This window comes from Polypterus senegalus, chromosome 2, assembly GCF_016835505.1.
Source record: "Polypterus senegalus isolate Bchr_013 chromosome 2, ASM1683550v1, whole genome shotgun sequence".
NCBI lineage: Eukaryota > Metazoa > Chordata > Cladistia > Polypteriformes > Polypteridae > Polypterus > Polypterus senegalus.
In genome coordinates, this window is record NC_053155.1 from 211,053,493 (window position 1) to 211,073,908 (window position 20,416).

General features: G+C 36.7%; 1 protein-coding gene across 1 annotated transcript in view; it reads right to left on the reverse strand.

Moving 5' to 3' along the window:
- Positions 1–20,416, reverse strand: part of gtf2f2a (general transcription factor IIF, polypeptide 2a) — a 206,838-nt gene that overhangs the window by 33,255 nt on the left and 153,167 nt on the right. The window contains exon 5 of the mRNA XM_039746306.1: positions 1,274–1,355. Within this exon, the coding sequence (XP_039602240.1) occupies positions 1,274–1,355 (82 nt within the window). The remainder of the gene's footprint in view (positions 1–1,273; positions 1,356–20,416) is intronic.

A 20,416-nucleotide genomic window follows, 5' to 3' on the forward strand; every position in this document is an offset into this window, starting at 1 on the left:
CTAACAGCACACAGCTCAATAGCTAAACAAACTTTGATGCCAGTCATCACCATCTGTAAATCTAATTATTCCATTTGCAACGTTTTCTAACAATGTTTAAGCAGCTATGGCAGTTGAAATAGTTTGGCCATTCTGTGCACCATTATATTGTTTCAGAATAATTACAATTAAGTAAATTAAATTTGTAAACAATATGAAATTAATTGCAGTATATTTGATAAAGCCTGCATCATGGATGCAAATCTAAAAAAGAAAGGGAAACAACACAGAAACAGCAGTACTGTTTTGACATGGGTGCTACCCGTTTATAAAACTGAGCAGAAACATGCGTATACATGGTCTGAGGTTGCCGTGAAAATGTGTGTGGCTTTACGCCAAGTTTAGTTTTTATACCCTTGAAGTGAGCATGAAAATGGGTGTATGCAATATTTTTGGGTATACGCGAAGTTTAGATGTGAGGCCCTTGGTCTCCAACTAAGCTTATAAAAAATCTCCTTAAAGAGGTAACCTGTTCACTTTTTTAATGTTGGAAACTATGCATTGCATCCAGTCATTTGTTCCTCGGCTTGATCTAAAAATGTAGTACTATCAAATGTTGGGGAGAGAATTATGTGACCTCTTTCTAAACCTCTATGCTGTGCCTCACTGTTAGCAGAGGGCAGGCAAGCTGCAGTTGTGACTGCTCAGAAGCAAAGTAGAAAGGATGCAACCAATGTAATGGAATTGAAAAATGGACAAACTAATGCAAAAATACAAGTTCTTCCAAAAGTAAATTTTAACAACAAACAAATCTTCATTAAGAAAATATTTAGTTAATCCAGGCAACAGTAACAATACTCTTTAAATTAAACATAAGGTATTAAATAAATTACACTGCTTAATTTATAAAACATTTAACAACCTTTAAAACACAGAATAGAAAAAAGTTCTCCAACATTATAGATAGGGAAAAAAAAAATCAGATGGTCTAAATATTTCATATGTTATGCAACTACTAATTGTCAAACTGACAACGCAGAAAGCAGAAGCTGAACTAAGTAGGACGAGTATTTAAAGCAGACTAAATTACACTGCCAGCTACATGCCCACACTAGTTTCTTAAGCAAAATGTTGCTGGCATTTTAACGTATTTGAAATTATCTCTGAATAATCTTAAAAAATGAGCTATGACAGTTAAGCAATGAAATTAATATAAACTAGGATAATGGATGGATATTTTAAAAAATTCTATACCTCAAAATGAAAGAAGAAACAAGAAGGGAACAGAGCTAACCTTTTAAGTTTCATGTAATGTTCATTCACTGCTGGTCTACATTCAGCACGCTGCACCACAGTTCCCTCAAGGGCTAATTTTTCTGAAATAAAGAACAGAGAAATTAAATTTTTCTCATTTAAGAATATTGTATTCTGTGCTGTACAGATTAAAGAATTAAATCTCCATCTTTGCATGTGTTTTCCTCCTGAGGTACTCTTATGTTCTAATGTTTGTGTGCCCTGTGATGGTTGGATTCCTACATTCTACCTGAAAATGAAAAGGCAAGCTTCACCTCCATGACCCTGAATGGGTTTAAGTGGACTGGAAAATGTATGAATGATGGGACAAGCAAACCAATAAAATAAATGAAACAAAAACATATACTACTTTTGCTTAAATATATGAAGAAATATCCGAAGAGTTAACATAGGGTCAATTAATGTGAGATCATGTGACTTTGTGGATAATAATGTGGTTATAACAATAAATTAATGTGCTAGATTTTATGCTTTGATCTTCATTAATTTCTGAGATAGTGGCTTTGAAAACGGGGTAAAAAACTAGTACTACTAAAAAATGACAATGTTCCAAAAGTCAAAACTTTTAAATTGTTAATGCTAGATGTCTGAAATTTTCAGGGATTGTTCTTTAGTATTAGAGGTCTTTCACATCTGAATATGCAACTATGGGCCAACTATTTTAGATGTAAAAGACATTTAATAGGCAATAACAATCCCTGAAAATGTCATGCATCTAGCATTACGTTAACAGTTTAGAAGATATGACTTATGAACCATTGTCTTTTTTTAGTAGATCTTGTTTGTTTTCATAGTAAAATTCAGGCAACATCCCCTTTTTAAACCCACTCTCACTCAGAAATTAATGAACATATAAGACTAAAATTTTGTTCACTTGTTATTGGATACAACTACATTATTTTCAGCAAGGATGCAGCAAACTGGAGATGGTTAGTCAGGAATATTTTCCCTGGCTGGGATGCCTCAATAATGGATGTGCTGGGGGAAGAGAGCTTATTCTGGACACCATCTCCCCCGGGATGCTAGAGGGCAGCTCCCCCTGGCTTGTAGCAGGGCCACGGGTTTGGAGCATGGAAGCTCAACCCTGCTGGAGCCTGTAGACACTGCCAGGGGGCACCTAAACCTTTGCTGAGCCCCATTTAGCAACACTTCCGCCACACCCGGAAGTACTGCCAGAAGAAGCTTCTTGGACACCAGGAGTCCTTTTTTTCTGAAAAAAACAAATGAAAACTGAAAAGTTGAAAGTGCATACAGTGCATCCGGAAAGTATTCACAGCGCATCACTTTTTCCACATTTTGTTATGTTACAGCCTTATTCCAAAATGGATTAAATTCATTTTTTCCTCAGAATTCTACACACAACGCCCCATAATAACAACGTGAAAAAAGTTTGAGATTTTTGCAAATTTATTAAAAATAAAAAAATTGAGAAAGCACATGTACATAAGTATTCACAGCCTTTGCCATGAAGCTCAAAATTGAGCTCAGGTGCATCCTGTTTCCCCTGATCATCCTTGAGATGTTTCTGCAGCTTAATTGGAGTCCACCTGTGGTAAATTCAGTTGATTAGACATGATTTGGAAAGGCACACACCTGTTTACAGTATATAAGGTCCCACAGTAGACAGTTCATGTCAGAGCACAAACCAAGCATGAAGTCAAAGTAATTGTCTGTAGACCTCCGAGACAGGATTGTCTCGAGGCACAAATCTGGGGAAGGTTACAGAAAAATTTCTGCTGCTTTGAAGGTTCCAATGAGCACAGTGGCCTCCATCATCCGTAAGTGGAAGAAGCTCGAAACCACCAGGACTCTTCCTAGAGCTGGCCGGCCATCTAAACTGAGCGATCGGGGAAGAAGGGCCTTAGTCAGGGAGGTGACCAAAAACCCAATGGTCACTCTGTCAGAGCTCCAGAGGTCCTCTGTGGAGAGAGGAGAACCTTCCAGAATGACAACCATCTCTGCAGCAATCCATCAATCAGGCCTGTATGGTAGAGTGGCCAGACGGAAGCCACTCCTTAGTAAAAGGCACATGGCAGCCCTCCTGCAGACCATGAGAAACAAAATTCTCTGGTCTGATGAGACAAAGATTGAGCTCTTTGGTGTGAATGCCAGTCGTCACATTTGGAGGAAACCAGGCACCGCTCATCACCAAGCCAATACCATCCCTACAGTGAAGCATGGTGGTGGCAGCATCATGCTGTGGGGATCAAGGTTATTATAGTTTTGCCTTTTTATATTAGTTTTTATTTCTATATTTTTTCTGACCTTACTTGGAAATTCAGTTTAGTTTTAGTTTTCCTTCATCATGTATTTTTAGTTTTAGTTTAGTTTTTATTTCACAAAGACATTGCTATTTTATTTTTATATATATTAGTTTCAGTTTTAGTAATAATGGCATGGAGCGCATAGTTTTGTGTCACAATCAGACAGAACTGTACACTTAACAGATTTGGATATGAGTTTAATGTTAGTGGAAGCTTACTATACTGCCTGGTTTACTATCTGGTTTTGTTTTTGTCTGATAAAAACAAGCATAATCAAAACTAGACACTGAATATGAACGATTTTACAAAATTTTATAATTTTTAAAATATTTTTTCTTGAAAAGGGGCTTAGGAAGAATAGGGCTCTTAGACTTGAATCAGTGTGCAGGCCCCACTTAGCTGTATTGAGGGAAACAAAGAACAACAAGCATACAGTGTCAAGGTTTGGGGTGGTGAGTCTTGAATAGCCCACCATAAGAACAGTAAACCCATAATGAGCAGGGCAAGAGCAGGATGGACAGGCACAAAACAACAGAGACAGTGTCTGAGATTAAGAACAACATATACATGATCTAAATCAGTTTATCCAGACTAGGATTGTAGGAAACCTGGAGCCTACCGCAGCAGGTTTGGATGCAAGGCAGGAAAAATCCCTGGTATGCAATATGTATGATATGGCTGATGTTAAAAACAAAAAGAATAAGATATTTCAACTATCTATTTTGAGAGAGAGAGAGAAAAACATTGAAAAAAGAGAGACCAATATTTTAAAATATAATTCTGCTAATGAATTACTTTCACAATATCAGGTATTTTGAGTTGTGAATATGAACTAAAAATGATAAATTGATAAATATGGAATAAATACAAAAACCCATTAGTAGTTTTTCATCACTTGTCAGGCTCTACCTTTGTTTGCATCGCTTCATTGTTAAACAATATTTTTAAAGCAAAAGTGATTGGTCAGTAACAATATGCTGATCTTGTATGATGTAAACTGCAAGACAATGATTATATTTTTATATTATGTACATTAAGGAACCATCAACAACAAATCAAATTAATAATATATTGAACAATTATTATAAAAGTAAAGTTGAATAAATTGGACTCTGCAGCATAAATAAAAAAAAATAAAAAACATTGAGTATGTGTTCAGGTAAAGTACCACCTCCAGGTGATGGATTTGGCCCAAAAGTTAATACAGATCTGCAATTATGGTGTAACAACCACAAGCCGAACTTCATTGATCTGTCTAGTTGCGTTTTTGAGTTATCGTGTATACACACAGACACACAATTCCAAAAAACAGTATTGTTGGACACTGGTTAGTCTATAACGTTAAGATTCATCAAAATATCAAGGTCGAATTTTTTCATGATTACTATACCTTCTCTATTTCGTATAGGAGAAAGTAAAAACGATTTCTCCTGTGCGAAGTGGCAGGTGAATTGCTGTCAACAAAAAGCAGACACCGGAGAAATAAACTGAAATGTTACTCACTCGTGATTTTTCTATCCAAATGGTAAACATTTTGTTGACCAGCACATTCTGATTTCAGCCATTTGAATTACATGTTGATGTACAACAAGCACAAAGAAAGGCGGCACACAAATTGCTTTCTATTTCTCACGCTTTACGCACCCGCACTCAGCTCACTCTTGTAACCGCAAATGCTGTGTGAACAGCCGCTGTTCACTGGATGAATATGTGCGGGCGGCTTGTGGTGGATGACTCTGTTTTAGAGTTAAAACTTACAAGGTTTAAAGACTAACGGTAAGAATCTTCATTCAAAAAAGAAAACTAAAAATATTTTAGTAAATTATTTTATTTCAGTTAGTCTTTCCAGCTACTTTAATAGTTTCGTTTATTTTTAGTTTTTCATTTTTAGTTTTGTTAATTATTTTATTTCAGTTTACAAAAATGTTTTTTTAATTATAGTTTCAGTTTTGAATTTAGTTTTCATTAACTATAACAACCTTGGTGGGGATGTTTTTGAGCGGCAGGAACTGGGAGACTAGTCAGGATAAAAGGAAAGATGACTGCAGCAATGTACAGAGACATCCTGGATGAAAACCTGTTCCAGAGCGCTCTTGACCTCAGACTGGGGCGACAGTTCATCTTTCAGCAGGACAACGACCCTAAGCACACAGCCAAGATATCAAAGGAGTGGCTTCAGGACAACTCGGGGAATGTCCTTGAGTGGCCCAGCCAGAGCCCAGACTTGAATCCGATTGAACATCTCTGGAGAGATCTTAAAATGGCTGTGCACTGATGCTTCCCATCCAACCTGATGGACCTTGAGAGGTGCTGCAAAGAGGAATGGGCGAAACTGGCCAAGGATAGGTGTGCCAAGCTTGTGGCATCATATTCAATAAGACTTGAGGCTGTAATTGCTGCCAAAGGTGCATTGATAAAGTATTGAGCAAAGGCTGTGAATACTTATGTACATGTGATTTCTCAGTTTTTTTATTTTTAATAAATTTGCAAACACCTCAAGTAAACTTTTTTCACATTGTCATTATGGGGTGTTGTGTGTAGAATTCTGAGGGAAAAAAAAGAATTTAAACCATTTTGGAAAGAGGCTGTAACATAACAAAATGTGGAAAAAGTGATGCGCTGTGAATACTTTCCGAATGCACTGTATGTAATCATCCCCTTTGCTTTTAAGTAAGATCTGATCCAAACCAATTAATTTCAAGTCAATTAGAGCCCCCGTGTGTGCAATCAAAGCATTACATGATGTCTGCATAAACAACCTGTTCTGAAAGGCCCCTGACTCTGCAACCCCACTAAGCAGGCAACAAGAAGACCAAGGAGTCCACCAAACAGGTCAGAGCCAAAGATGTGGACAAGTACAGAACAGGGTTGGGTTATAAAAAAATCCCAAACTTTGAATATCCCATGGAGGACCATTAAATCCAGTATAACAAAAAGGAAAGAATATGGTACCACTATAAACCTGGCAAGAGAAGGCAGCCAACCAAAACTCACAGACCAGGCAAGGAGGGCATTAATCAGAAATCCAACAAAAAACACTGAGAATAACATAACATTGAGGGAGCTGCAAAGATTCACAGCAGAGATAGGAGTACCTGTCCATAGGACCACTTTAAGCCATACACTGTACAGAGTGGGGCTTTACGGAAGACTGGCCAGAAAAAGGCATGTGGCGGACTCTCCAAACACTTGCAAGAAGGTTCTCAGGTCAGATGAAAATAAAGTGTAACTTTCTGCATATCATGGGAAACAACATGTGTGGTGCAAACCCAACACTTCTCATCTCCCTGACAGCACCATTCCCACAGTGAAACATAGTGGTGGCAGCATCATGCTGTGGGGATGTTTTCATCAACAAGGACAAGAAAACCAGTCAAGGTTGAAGGAAAGATGGGTGGCACTAAATACAGGGCAATCCTCAGAGAAAACCTGTTTCAGTCTGTTAGGGATATGAGACTGCGGCGAAGGCTCAGCTTCCAGCAGGACAATGACTCTAATGATACAGCTAAAGCTACACTGGAGTGGTTTAAAGAGAAACATTTAAATGTTTTGGAATGGCCTAGTAAAACCCAGACTTCAATCTAAATTAAGAATCTGTGGCATGACTTGAAGAATGTTGAACACCAATGCATCCCATCAAACTTGGAGGTGGAGCAGGTTGCTCTGCCTTGAGAAATGGGTGAAAATCCTACTGACTAAATATGCTAAGCTAATAGAGACATTCCCCAAGAGACTTGCAGCTGAAATTGCAGTAAAAGGTGGCACTACAAAATATTGACTTTTGGGGAGTGAATATTTGCGTCACAATAAAAGATATTTTGAACCTTCAAAGTGGTAGGCATGTTGTATAAATCAAATGGTGATAACCCCTCGAAAATCATTTCCAATTCCAGGTTGTAATGTGGAAAAACAGGACAAAGTTTTGTAAGGAACTGTAGTATGTTACTAACATACACAGTAGACCAGGTTTTAATTTTGTAGTTTTCTGTATTTTCAGATATACTGTAGTACTTGATTATGATATTAAATACTATGCTATAAAGTGGTTAATTAACTGTTAATACTTTAACATGCAATACATTTAAAATCGCCAGTAATCCTTACATTGTCAATGTAAAATCAGCAGTATTTTATTTATCACCCAGTTGAACAAGGCCAAAACTGTATAGAACTGCAAGAAACCATGAAACAGCAATCAAAACTAAGCTTAGGGCACTGCCTGATCAGCTTAGTACTTCTACAGAGGTAGATTTACTTGTTCAATGGGTATAAGCAGATGCTTGTTTTAAGTAATATATGACTGCTGTTTTTACAAGTATTACAGCCTAACAGCACAACATGTGATTTTCAAACACAAGTCAAAAAGCTTATTAAAGCAGAGAATTGATTTTAAGTAATTTAGATTGAGTACACGTCCAAATAAAAAATGTTAATTACTGTAACTAAATATGGTAAAAGGACATTTTTATTAAATTATGCAGTTATTTTAACATTATTTTAAGGAATCTGTCATTTAATTCTTAAGTGGTCTAATAATAAATACAATATTTCATTTCTCGAACCGTTTCTATCATAATATACACATCAGGCCCTATACTATAACACAGTGCAGAAAATTATTCAAAATACGCCTCATATATCACTGTGCAGTATGTGATCAAAATGTATAACATTAAACAGTATCAAGAGTTAATGGATGGCAGTCAGGCAATCAGAGTGCTCTTCTATATTTTAGAAAAATATTTGTATAATGAAATTAATTCATTCTCCCCCATGAGCATTCAATAAAGCCAAGAAGAGAACAATCGACATTCAAGTCTGCTTTAACCAGTTCAGGATTGTGGGGCCAGAGAGTATGTCAGCAGCATGAGACACAAGGCATGAATCCCACCCTTGAGATGGCACATACCCATCTCAGTACATATTTAGTCACTCACACTAGAGTAATTCAGAGTCAGTACTTTAACTAACCTGGTTAATGAGGGAGGAAAACCATCAAACCTGAAGAGAAAAAAATGCAGAGACTGCAAAAACTTTATTCCAGTGCCCGAAACTAAATTTTGTAATAAATGTACTACTTTAAAACTAAGTGCTAATGAGTTGTAAACATTGTATCTAAAAGATGGTTCTTGAAGCGTTTGCATATCAGGGATCACAATACTCTGTGCATGTTTGACAACTACTGCATCATACTTATATGTGTGGCCAAATGGATAAACTGAGTTATCCACCTAACACATTATTGCTTATACATGCAAACTGCTTTAAAATTTGATTTATCACAAAAGTTGTTCTATAAAATAATTCATTCAATGCTTTCATTTACAGTATGACTCAAAATTAGGAATGGCCTTTTTGAATAACCTGTTATTTTGGCTATCCTCCAAGGGCATTCAATGGCTAATAGGATACATCAAAAATATATTTTTAAAATTTATGAAAGACCTCAGTTCAATTAAATGAATTTTACTATATAATGAAAAGTATTTGGTGTTAGTCCTATGGGTGCAAAAAATGCAAAGGCAATACAGTACATGAAATAACAACACAAACTACTAAACAAAACAATGATAATACAGAACAACTATAAATACCAATAAATGTGTAATTTTGTCAAGTTAAAAGTATATATCAGATATAAACCTGATCAGCATGGATGCACTGTGCTTACTGCTGCTGGCTTCATGGACAGTGTGTCATGGATTTGAATCCTGTGGCGAATCCAATTAGCCATGTTCCAGTGGAGTGCGTGTTTGTGTGTGGGTGGGTGAGAAAGACCTTTGATGAATTGCTGCTCTGTCTAAGGCGGTTTCTTGCTTTGTTCCATGTTCTGACAAGATAGGCTCTGGCCCCCTCAATCTTAAACTGGAGTAAGCAGGTTTATGTTATACTATATAAACATGCAACATATACAGTAAGACAATATAAGTAACAAAGGTAAAGATGCTAATGAACTCTGAACTAGTAGTTCTGTTCTTTACAGATTGGAAGCTTGGTCAAAGGACAGGCAGAAAATTCTGTGCAAGCTGACAGTTCAAATGCCCATGGTAGGGAAGCTGTTTCAGAGTTTACTGACGTGGCATTAAATGCTACATACACCATGATCATATGGTCTTCTGGGAACTGTGTATGAAGCAAAATTTTACAAGAGTTCTATACTTCTCACTGCTTTTCTTTTTGTTTCTGAACTTATTTACTAGTCTTATTTATGATTAGAACTGATCTGGCTTCTGGCATGTCACCAATAGAAGCCGCTAGAAACTGGATAAATTGATTTTAAATTTAAGGATGAACCGCAATGCACACAAGCCCAGGTAACAAACCCAAATTTCCCCCTTGGGTCAAATAAAGTTCTATAAATCCATCTAGAACAATTTCTGCTTGAAGTCTACATTTCTCATTTTAGTATGAGAAACTGTGGTTCTAAAATGATAGAAAGCACTTTCTTCAGGCATTTCCTGTCATAAATGTCTTGTAAGGATGAAGCCTTGCTCCTGTGATGAACTGAGTTGTTTAGAATATCCATTGTAGTGTCTTGGGGCTTGCAGTCTACCACTGTGAAATTGCCATATACCAAACTGTAATGCAGAACTTGGCAGGGTTATTCATTGGTTACCCATACAAGTCACTGAGGATCATGGGAGATAGACTGACCTTTTTCACCTTTAATAAAAAAGAAACTGGTCTTTTGAGATGTGTCAGCAAGACAGGTGGTGCTGAGAGTCTGAGAGTGTGCAGCTTTTCAGTTAAGGTTTGAAGTGATTTTATCTTTAACGTTTGTATCCATGTTAAGGAGATTTCGTGGCAAACTACATGTACACTGATTACTCTGTGCTAATTTCTTGATGCTTACTTGTAAATGGGATAGGTCAAACGGCAGTCAGAGGACAGAAACAGATAAAGTTCTTTATTTAAATATCTAGAAAAAAATGATGGACCAATAAAACAAAAAAACAAAAAAAACAAAAACAACACCACTTTGCTGGAAGAAGAGAATGGAAAACATATTTCAGAGAATTGAGCACATGTGTTTAAACCTAAAATATTTGTACTTAATAAAAATTAATGAAAAGCAGTGAAAAAAATATAGACACAAACATGCAAAACAGTTACAACATTCAATTAGTTTGTGAGCCACACAGAATGCCTTCTATCTTGGCATTAAATGCACGAAAAGCTTTTAGTTATACCATATCTTAAAACTAATACTGTATACTGCCATAAAACAAAAAGTTTCCTTTGCATCATGCATTTTAAATAATATAAATTGTCACCCTTTAATATCAAGATCTCTCAACTTTTTATGCACAGACATTAGTACATGATTTTATACTGCTAAAAATGCCTCAGTTAAAACCTCTTTAGAAAGATCAAGTGCATGCTGTGCATTTCAAGCAATACATTTCAAAAACCATTGACATTCTGAAAACCTTCCAACATTTAGTGTCTAATTGTCTTATAGAATTACCTTTCTAATTGCAAATCAAGTTTCTGTGCATATAATACTTGCACCTGATTTTTTTTTCTTTCTCTCTCTAGTAATGATTTAATGAATCCATTATGAATCAGTAATGTGATATGCATTTAAAAATTTCATTCTACATGGGTATCACATAAGCCAGTGTTTTATGTAGTGGGTGGTTCTGCATATTTTTCTGTTGTTTTAAAATAAAAAAATTGCACAGTATTCTGTTCTTACTTAAAATAAAAAAAGTCTAATGGAGTAGTGCTTGGATATGGTGTGTGGGTGTTTGTGTGTGTGTGTGTGTGTGTGTGTGTGTGTGTGTGTGTGTGTGTGTGTGTGTGTGTGTGTGTGTGTGTGTGTGAGAGAGAGAGAGAGAGAGAGAGAGAGAGAGAGAGATAATAATTTTTCTTTTACAGAGAAACTCCATTTACTTTTTTTTGTTTGATTTGCTTTCCTGGCGGATAAATCACAGTTAGTTTTTTCCCTTCATCATTTCTATTTAGCCTTTTCATTATGTCATGAAAAACAGGAACACTTAAGGGTTGCTCTCGCAATTACATTACAACAGGTAGTTTTAATAGTGTGATTCCGGATTGTGGTGACAGAGTGGACCAGTGTTTGTAACTATTGCCCCATGGCCTCAGAGACCAGGGCAAAAATTCCAGCCATATCACTATGTGAAGTCCGTCTGCATGCATTTTCCCCGAGATACTCAGAGTTTCCTCTTAGAACCCAATTATATGTGTATAAGGTTAATTGGTGACTCTAAACTGATCCTGCATAAAATAAATGGGGAAGAAGTGTGCAAGAATGCACACGGTTGACATCTGGTACCCCTGTCATAGTTAGTTCATACCTTACATCTGATTAAGCCTGGGATAGTATATGGCACCCAAAATATTAAAATGGTTTAAGAAGGTTTGAGTATAGATGCATGGAATCTGAATTACTGTATGTCTCATATACAGTACATCCAGAAAGTATTCACAGCGCATCACTTTTTCCACATTTTGTTATGTTCCCGCCTTATTCCAAAATGGATTAAATTCATTTTTTTCCTCAGAATTCTACACACAACACCCCATAAAGACAATGCAAAAAAAGTTTGAGATTTTTGCAAATGTATTAAAAATAAAAAAATTGAGGCAGCACATGTACATAAGTATTCACAGCCTTTGCCATGAAGCTCAAAATTGAGCTCAGGTGCATCCTGTTTCCCCTGATCATCCTTGAGATATTTCTGCAGCTTAATTGGAGTCCACCTGTGGTAAATTCAGTTGATGTCAGAGAACAAACCAAGCATGAAGTCAAAGGAATTGTCTGCAGTCCTCCAAGACAGGATTGTCTCGAGGCACAAATCTGGGGAAGGTTACAGAAAAATTTCTGCTGCTTTGAAGGTCCCAATGAGCACAGTGGCCTCCATCATCCGTAAGTGGAAGAAGTTAGAAACCACCAGGACTCAACCTAGAGCTGGCCGACCATCTAAATTGAGCGATAGGGGGAGAAGGGCCTTAGTTAGGTAGGTGACCAAGAACCCGATGGTCACTCTGTCAGAGCTCCAGAGGTCCTCTGTGGAGAGAGGAGAATAATCCAAAAGGACAACCATCTCTGCAGCAATCCACCAATCAGGCCTGTATGGTAGAGTGGCAAGACGGTAGCCACCCCTTAGTAAAAGGCACATGGCAGCCCGCCTGGAGTTTGCCAAAAGGCACCTGAAGGACTCTCAGACCATGAGAAACAAAATTCTCTGGTCTGATGAGAAAAAGATTGAACTCCTTGGTGTGAATGCCAGGCGTCACGTTTGGAGGAAACCAGGCACCTCTCATCACCAACAGAGATATCAGACTGGGGTGACGGTTCTTCTTTCAGCAGGACAACAACCCTAAGCAAACAGCAAAGATATCAAAGGAGTGGCTTCAGGACAAGTCGGGGAATGTCCTTGAGTGGCCCAGCCAGAGCCCAGACTTGAATCCGATTGAACGTCTCTGGAGAGATCTTAAAATGGCTGTGCACCGACGTTTCCCATCCAACCTGATGGAGCTTGAGAGGTGCTGCAAAAAGGAATGGGCGAAACTGGCCAAGAATAGGTGTGCCATGCTTGTGGCATCATATTCAAAAAGACTTGAGGCTGTAATTGCTGCCAAAGGTGCATTGACAGAGTATTGAGCAAAGGCTGTGAATACTTATGTACATGTAATTTCTCAGTTTTTTTTACTTTTAATAAATTTGCAAAACCCTCAAGTAAACTTTTTTCACGTTGTCATTATGGGGTGTTGTGTGTAGAATTCTGAGGAAAAAAATGAATTTAACCCATTTTGTAATAAGGATGTAACATAACAAAATGTGGAAAAAGTGATGCGCTGTGAATACTTTCTGGATGCACTGTATAAAATAAAAGCAGTCACAGCATACAGAAAGCTTCCGTTAATGGATGCAATGCAAGAGAGAAAGAGACTTATAAAATAAATACACATACACACGGATACAAACACACACATACACACAGAACCCCAGGTTTCAATTTGCCACCTTCGAGCAATTTCAAGCAGTGTAGTTACCATGTAATGGAAAAGGATTAACTCTGATTTTCTGCAGTGTAATAAGTGTATAAGTTTAATATGTTATTGTGCTCTGTGCAAATATATTTTATATGTGTATTGTGAACATTGAGAAGACTTATTGGCCATGTGTCCTGTTGAAATGCAGGTGGTACAAAAGTGAGGGCTTCTGACCACTGCCAATTAATTTCTCTGTTTCTGGAGCAAAGGTTATATTCCTAATCTAGAAATTAAACTGAAATTTTTATGTGTTGTCTTCTCTCTAGTTTGTAATAGTCAATGACAGTATACCAAGTTTGGAAACCTGGGGTTGCATCATTGCTGTTTGTGGGTAATGATGATGGCCTCTTGATCCTCTTGCACTTTTTTCTAATACACACAGCAGTTTGTAGAATAGTACGGGATGGCTGTGATGAGAATCAAGACCTCCAGAACTTAGGTCATGATCCTCTCGCAAGAAACCATAACTTGCTTTCTGCAGTAAAGAAGGACTACAGTCATCCTAAGTGAAGGGGTTCATGTAGGGTAGGGACAATTTTGAGCTTGATCAAAAGATGATTGAAACTGCTTCTCCAGATAAATCAGTTTGATGTAGCTGCTCACAGGATACAAACTATGAACACCCTGCAAAAAGGGGCAGACATGGGAAATGCTAGAGGAATTATATGTATTGGCTTACTTAAGAATGCTGGGATATTGACCATTTGTGAATCTAGTGGAGACACCTCAAAGATATCCTACTACGAGGAGGCATGTTGCAGAACTAGGACATGCTACAAGCATAAAACAAATAAGCAAATAACGATCTATTATTTCAACTCTAAAACTCTAGCAGTTCACTCCCAGATAATCAAACTAGGTATGAGCTGGGAGAACCGTGTGAACTTTCTGTGACGGTTGGGGGATGGAATAGCCGGCTGCTTGCTGCCTGTCTTAATTGGTACATTTACAGGACAAAAGATGCTGACGGAGAGGTGCGAACGGATTTAAGGTGGGCCAGATTTACGAGTTTTCTCATAGTCTCTGGTAATTCTAGTGTTAACATATGGACAGAAAAATCATGAGTGTGTAACGTTTCAGTTCATTTCTCAGGTGTCTGAGTTTTGCTGACAATAACTCACCTGCCACTTCGCGCAGCAGAAACACTTTTTGAAAATAAAGCAGCACTGATCGAGTCTGACAAGGTCAACATACAAGATCAGCATATTGTTGCTGACCAATCACTTTGCTTTAAAAAGGTTGTTTCAATATGAAGCATTACAAATCTTGTAAAATTCCTGAATTGGCAATGTCTCTACTGAACTACAGGTAGGTATGTGAAGATAGTTTACCAATTGGTGAAAAAACTAAACATACTAATGTGTTTTTGTATTTATTTTATATTTAGTTTAATGTTAGTTTACATTCACAGCTCAAAACACCTTAAATTGTGAAAATACTCCAGTAGCAGAATTATGTTTTAAAATGTTTGTCCCCCTTTATTAATTTTTTCTCTCTCTCTCTCAAAATAAAAAGATGGAATATCATATTCTCTTTTTTCTTAACATCAGTCATATCACACATATTGCATATGATTTTTCCTGACTTGCATCCAACCTACTGGGGTAGGCTCCAGGTTTCCTGCAATCTTACTGTGGATAAGAAAATTTTGAAAATGTATAGATTGTTCCTAATCTCAGATTCTGTTTCTGTCGTTTTGTGCTCCTCCATACTCCTATTAACTGCTCTTGCTCTGCTCATTGTTTACTGTTCTTGTGCGTGAGCTATTCAAGTCTCACTACTCCTAACCATCACACTACATGCTTGCTTTTCTTTATTTCTCTTAATAGGGCTAAGCGGGGTCTGCACAATGATTCTAACCTAAGAGTCCTTTTCTTTCTAAGCCCCCATGATTTTCATCATCACACTGGTCTGAACACAGTAGAATATATTTTCTGATATTTGATATTTTCAGGCCTGCAGGTGGCATAATTCTGTCTATAAATTATATGTGTCTTAGATGGAATCACAGATCAATATGGCTGGTAGAAAATAATAAAGCCCAGTATGGGAGATTTTTTAATGAATATTGAAGGCATTCATTATAAGCACATTGTCTTGGGGCGGGATATATGTTGTGTGCTGTAGACATTCAGAATAAAAACTCCTCAAACCTTAAAATTCATCTAAATTTCATTATAAATTGGCCCATTTTGGGCATTAAAAGGAAAAGACAAAAAGTGCCAATGGTCAGCATACAGTTGTTCAGCACAAATGACACAGAAAATATTTAAAAAATGAAATAATTGTAAAAAATTTTCATATTCATTATCTGGTTTTGATTATGCTTGTTTTTATCAGACAAAAGCAAAACCAGATAGTAAACCATGTTGTGTAGTAAGCTTCCACAAACATTAAACTCATGCTATATCCAAACTTGTTATGTGTTCAGTTCTGTCTGATTGTGAAACAAAACAACTCCATAGTAGCTCTTTAACCATACCATAAACTAAAACTGAAACTAATAGATATAAAAATAAAACAAATGTTTTTGTGAAATAAAAACTAAAAATAAACTAAATATAAACTGAATTTCCAAGTAAGGAGAGAAATTATATAGAAATAAAAACTAATATAAAATGGCAAAACTAAACCTTGTTGTGACATCATATTCTGACTTTTATGACACTGCACCCCCCCTACTTTTTGCTGGTAATGCAACTTAACTTCTGAGGATGTGCTTAGAGAACACTTCAAATGAACGCTGGGAACGCGTGGCAGCCATGATGTGCACGCATTCTGAGTGTGAAGTATAAATGAGCCCTAACACATGAACCCTTGCCCTTTACAACATATTTAGTTTTAATTAGGTTTTTAGTACTATTTTTTTTAAAATGAGTGGTACGGTGAATCTCAGAGCAAGATCCGGTCATGTAGCACCAAGAGCTCAGGTTTGTGCATAATTGCAAATACTGTTTTACATGTGGATATTAGAAACGTGTCATTAAGCATTCTCAATTGCCAAAATCTGTTTATGCCTACATATGGTTTTTAAAATATATTTACCTTGTTGAGACTCATAGGGAGCTACACAGGTTTCACATGTTGCTTATTAAGCAAATGATCTTGCATGTTTCTATAACAGATGTTTATTATTTCATATAAATAATATACTTTTGGAAATGCACTGTGTACACAGAAAAACTTGAATCTATATTTAAGTTATTACTGTTACACTAGTTCAACTAGTGACTTCAACAATATTTCAAACAATAACCAGTGAAAGTATTCCCTAAAAATTATGCACTTTCAAGGATTGGAAATGTGTAAATGAAATACAGTCAGCATCAGAACATCTAAAAGATAAATATAAAATATGAGTACTTGTGAGTGGTGATCTTACTGCTCACAAAGTGGATATTAGAAATAAAAAAAATGCATTTTTGCAGTTAAATTATCATTTGCTTAATCTTATTACAAGTTAAAAAAGCAACAACAGAGCATACTACTATTTCATTATTACATTATTTTTTTATTATGCTGGAGGCCTTGATTTGTCACATTATCATAAGAAAATTGTTCTGTCACACATGGTAAAATTGTATGCATTAGGTTGACAAGTACAACACAAATGATATACAATGTGACAACTATAAGAAAAACTGTTTTTAGACTTGCAAATATTGTTTGTGTGGAAATTTTTAGTGAATAATACAAAACATATAAAGAAATAAAAGTTAATCCATTAAAGTTTAACGGGGCTGATAACTGTGGAAACGCATCTCTGAAAAGCATTTAAGCTTCATCAGACAAGAAGGCCAATCACAGAAGAGTAATTTCACAGACTTCATATGGTTTATGTTTTTTCTTCAATAAAACCACTCTTCCTTTTCCTGAATCTTGCAACTTTCAACTCTAAACTTTTCCAAACCACCGTTTCTGATTAATAACGTATGGGGTTTTGGTTACTACAAATATCACTACTTTGTTTTATAATTCTCCCTTTGCTAAACCAGAATTTACAATACACAAAGCTAATTATTATTATAGATAATGTATCTCTAGGAACAAAAGGCCATTACGTTTGCAAAAATGGCCATAAGATAGATATTTTATTTAATTAAACTGTTATTAACCCATTTTTGTTTCTTTTAAAATGACCTCATAAGTAATGAAACAAGTAGAAATAATACCTGCATTTTCTTGTATGCTCAGACTTAACTGGAAGAAATTAAACTGCATACTGTACTTTCTTTACATTTACATTCAGGACTGTTGTGCAATTGGTGGGACAAAAGACATTTCAGAAATACTGTAAGGGTGAATGCCCTAAATCATTTGCCTAAATGTAGTGTCTAGCTTCAAGTGGAACCACTCAACTGAGAAGGTTCTACTAATGGTGGTCGACCAGCCATGACTTGATAGAGCTACTAACACATCCTGATCCTGCTAGATCTCTCTTCTGCATTTGACACCTTCAACCACGACATCCTTCTTGTCACCCTCTGACACTGGCATCTTTGGGACTGCACTCAGATGGTTTGAGACCAAAATCTCATTCGATTTCTACAGTGTGTCCTGACGAAGAAGAATTGTCAAAGGCACACCAGACATGCACAGGTGTACCCCAAGGATTGGTGCTGGGTCCTCTACTTTTTTCTACACCACCTCGCTGGGCTATATCATCCAATCCCATGGTCTCTTTTATCAGTAACTAGCAACATACCCACACTTCGCAGCGGAGAAGTAGTGTGTTAAAGAAGTTATGAAAAAGAAAAGGAAACATTTTAAAAATAACGTAACATGATTGTCAATGTAATTGTTTTTTCAGTGTTATGAGTGTTGCTGTCTCATATATATAAATATAAATATATATATAAATATAAATATATATATATATATATATATATATATATATATATATATATAAATATATATATATATATATATATATATATATATATATATATATATATATATATATATATATATATATATATATATATATATATATATATATATATATATATATATATATATATATATATATATATATATATACTAGCAATATATATATATACATACTAGCAAAATACCTTAGGCGGCTACTGCATTCAAATTTTTAATAAGAAGAAAATTTAACCTTTTTAAACTGAGGGAAAATATGCCAATAATTATTTTTTAAGGATCTCTTTGTATACCATGTTGTCAGTTGCCTCCGGTTGTAACATGACCAAGCTGTGCGTTGAGCTTACTCTTGAGCATGCAACTTACAGTTGGCCATGTGAACAGTAATCTTGTCTCAAATCTCACAGCTTGGATTGCTGCTGTCATAATCGGTTTGAGTTTCATGGTTTGTTTCAATTATGACAGTATTTGCAGGATTTGTTGTATTGAAGTGACATTCGGCATCTGTCAAGCGTTTTAAGTACAGAACCGGTTTCAGCGAAAATCACATCCAGCTTTTGAGAGTTTAAACATTCATAAACATCAAAGTGTCCACTACTGAAATCGTCACCTGTGAATCTAAGATGTTTAAGAGGCACTGGCGGTTGTCGAAAGGTGTAAAATATTTGGCCATTTCGGTACACTTGAAAGCGACAACCGAACAATTCAGCGGCAGCCATCAACTCACTTGCAGAACCATAGGTGAAGGGCTTAAGCATTTCACTCTTATAGTGCTCCTGTGTAGTATAATTATCTCCTGTACCGTCATCAGTCCACACCTTGAACCTGTCCCAGTCATTCAATACATAAGACACATATATTCCTCCGGATATCAAGAGTGAGCCTGATATGGCCGTGCAATATGTAACAAAGAGAATGGAAAGGTAGGTGGTATCTCCGGGCATGGAAACCACTCGGTAAGTGATAGTTATTTGATCGATAGTGATCATCTCGATAGACATGGTAATGGGGGTTGGAATGATAAAGGAAATGGGTACCTGAACAATGTAAAGTAAGTCTAAAATACCTACACAATAACTATAATCGTAATAAACAAACAATAAAACAGAGGAGAAGCCGTGGATTAAATAAATAGGCTGTAGTTATCAGCAGGGAGACGTGAATCCCGTGGCGAAGCAAGGAAGGGAATGTAGAGACCAGAGCGACGGACGGCCTTATATAGGCAGGCAGCCAACAACGTGGGAGGTGTTGGGATGGGGGACCCAATGCCACCTCACACGGTGACCGAGCTGCAGGCTATGGACGTATATATGGACGTAAGTAGGATTCAGTTAGCGTTGGGAACCCGTGTACCAAATTTCTTGAAGATGGACCAATAAGTAACAAAGACTGCTGAAAAGTTCAATATGGCGGCCGACAGTGGCATCATACCACCGAAATAAGTACGTACATTGGTTTTGGTTAGTGCAGGGAAGCCGCCTACCAAATTTCGAGAAGATGGGGCCATAAATAAGAAAGTTCAACATGGTGGACGTTGTTGACTGTTATGACCATTACGCGTAGAATTTCGAAATGAAACCTGCTTAACTTTTGTAAGTAAGCTGTAAGGAATGAGCCTGCCAAATTTCAGCCTTCTACCTATACGGGAAGTTGGAGAATTAGTGATGTTGGAAAATTCAATATGGCGGCTGACAGTGGCGTCATACCACCGAAATAAGTACGTACATTGGTTTCGGTTAGCTCAGGGAAGCCACCTACCAAATTTCGTGAAGATGGGGCCCTAAATAAGAAAGGTGAACACGGTGGACGTTGTTGACCGTTATGCGCAGAATTTCGAAATGAAACCTGCTTAATTGTTGTAAGAAAGCTGTAAGGAATGGGCCTGCCAAATTTCAGCCTTCTACCTATATGGGGTTGGAGAATTAGTGAAGTTGGAAAGTTCAATATGG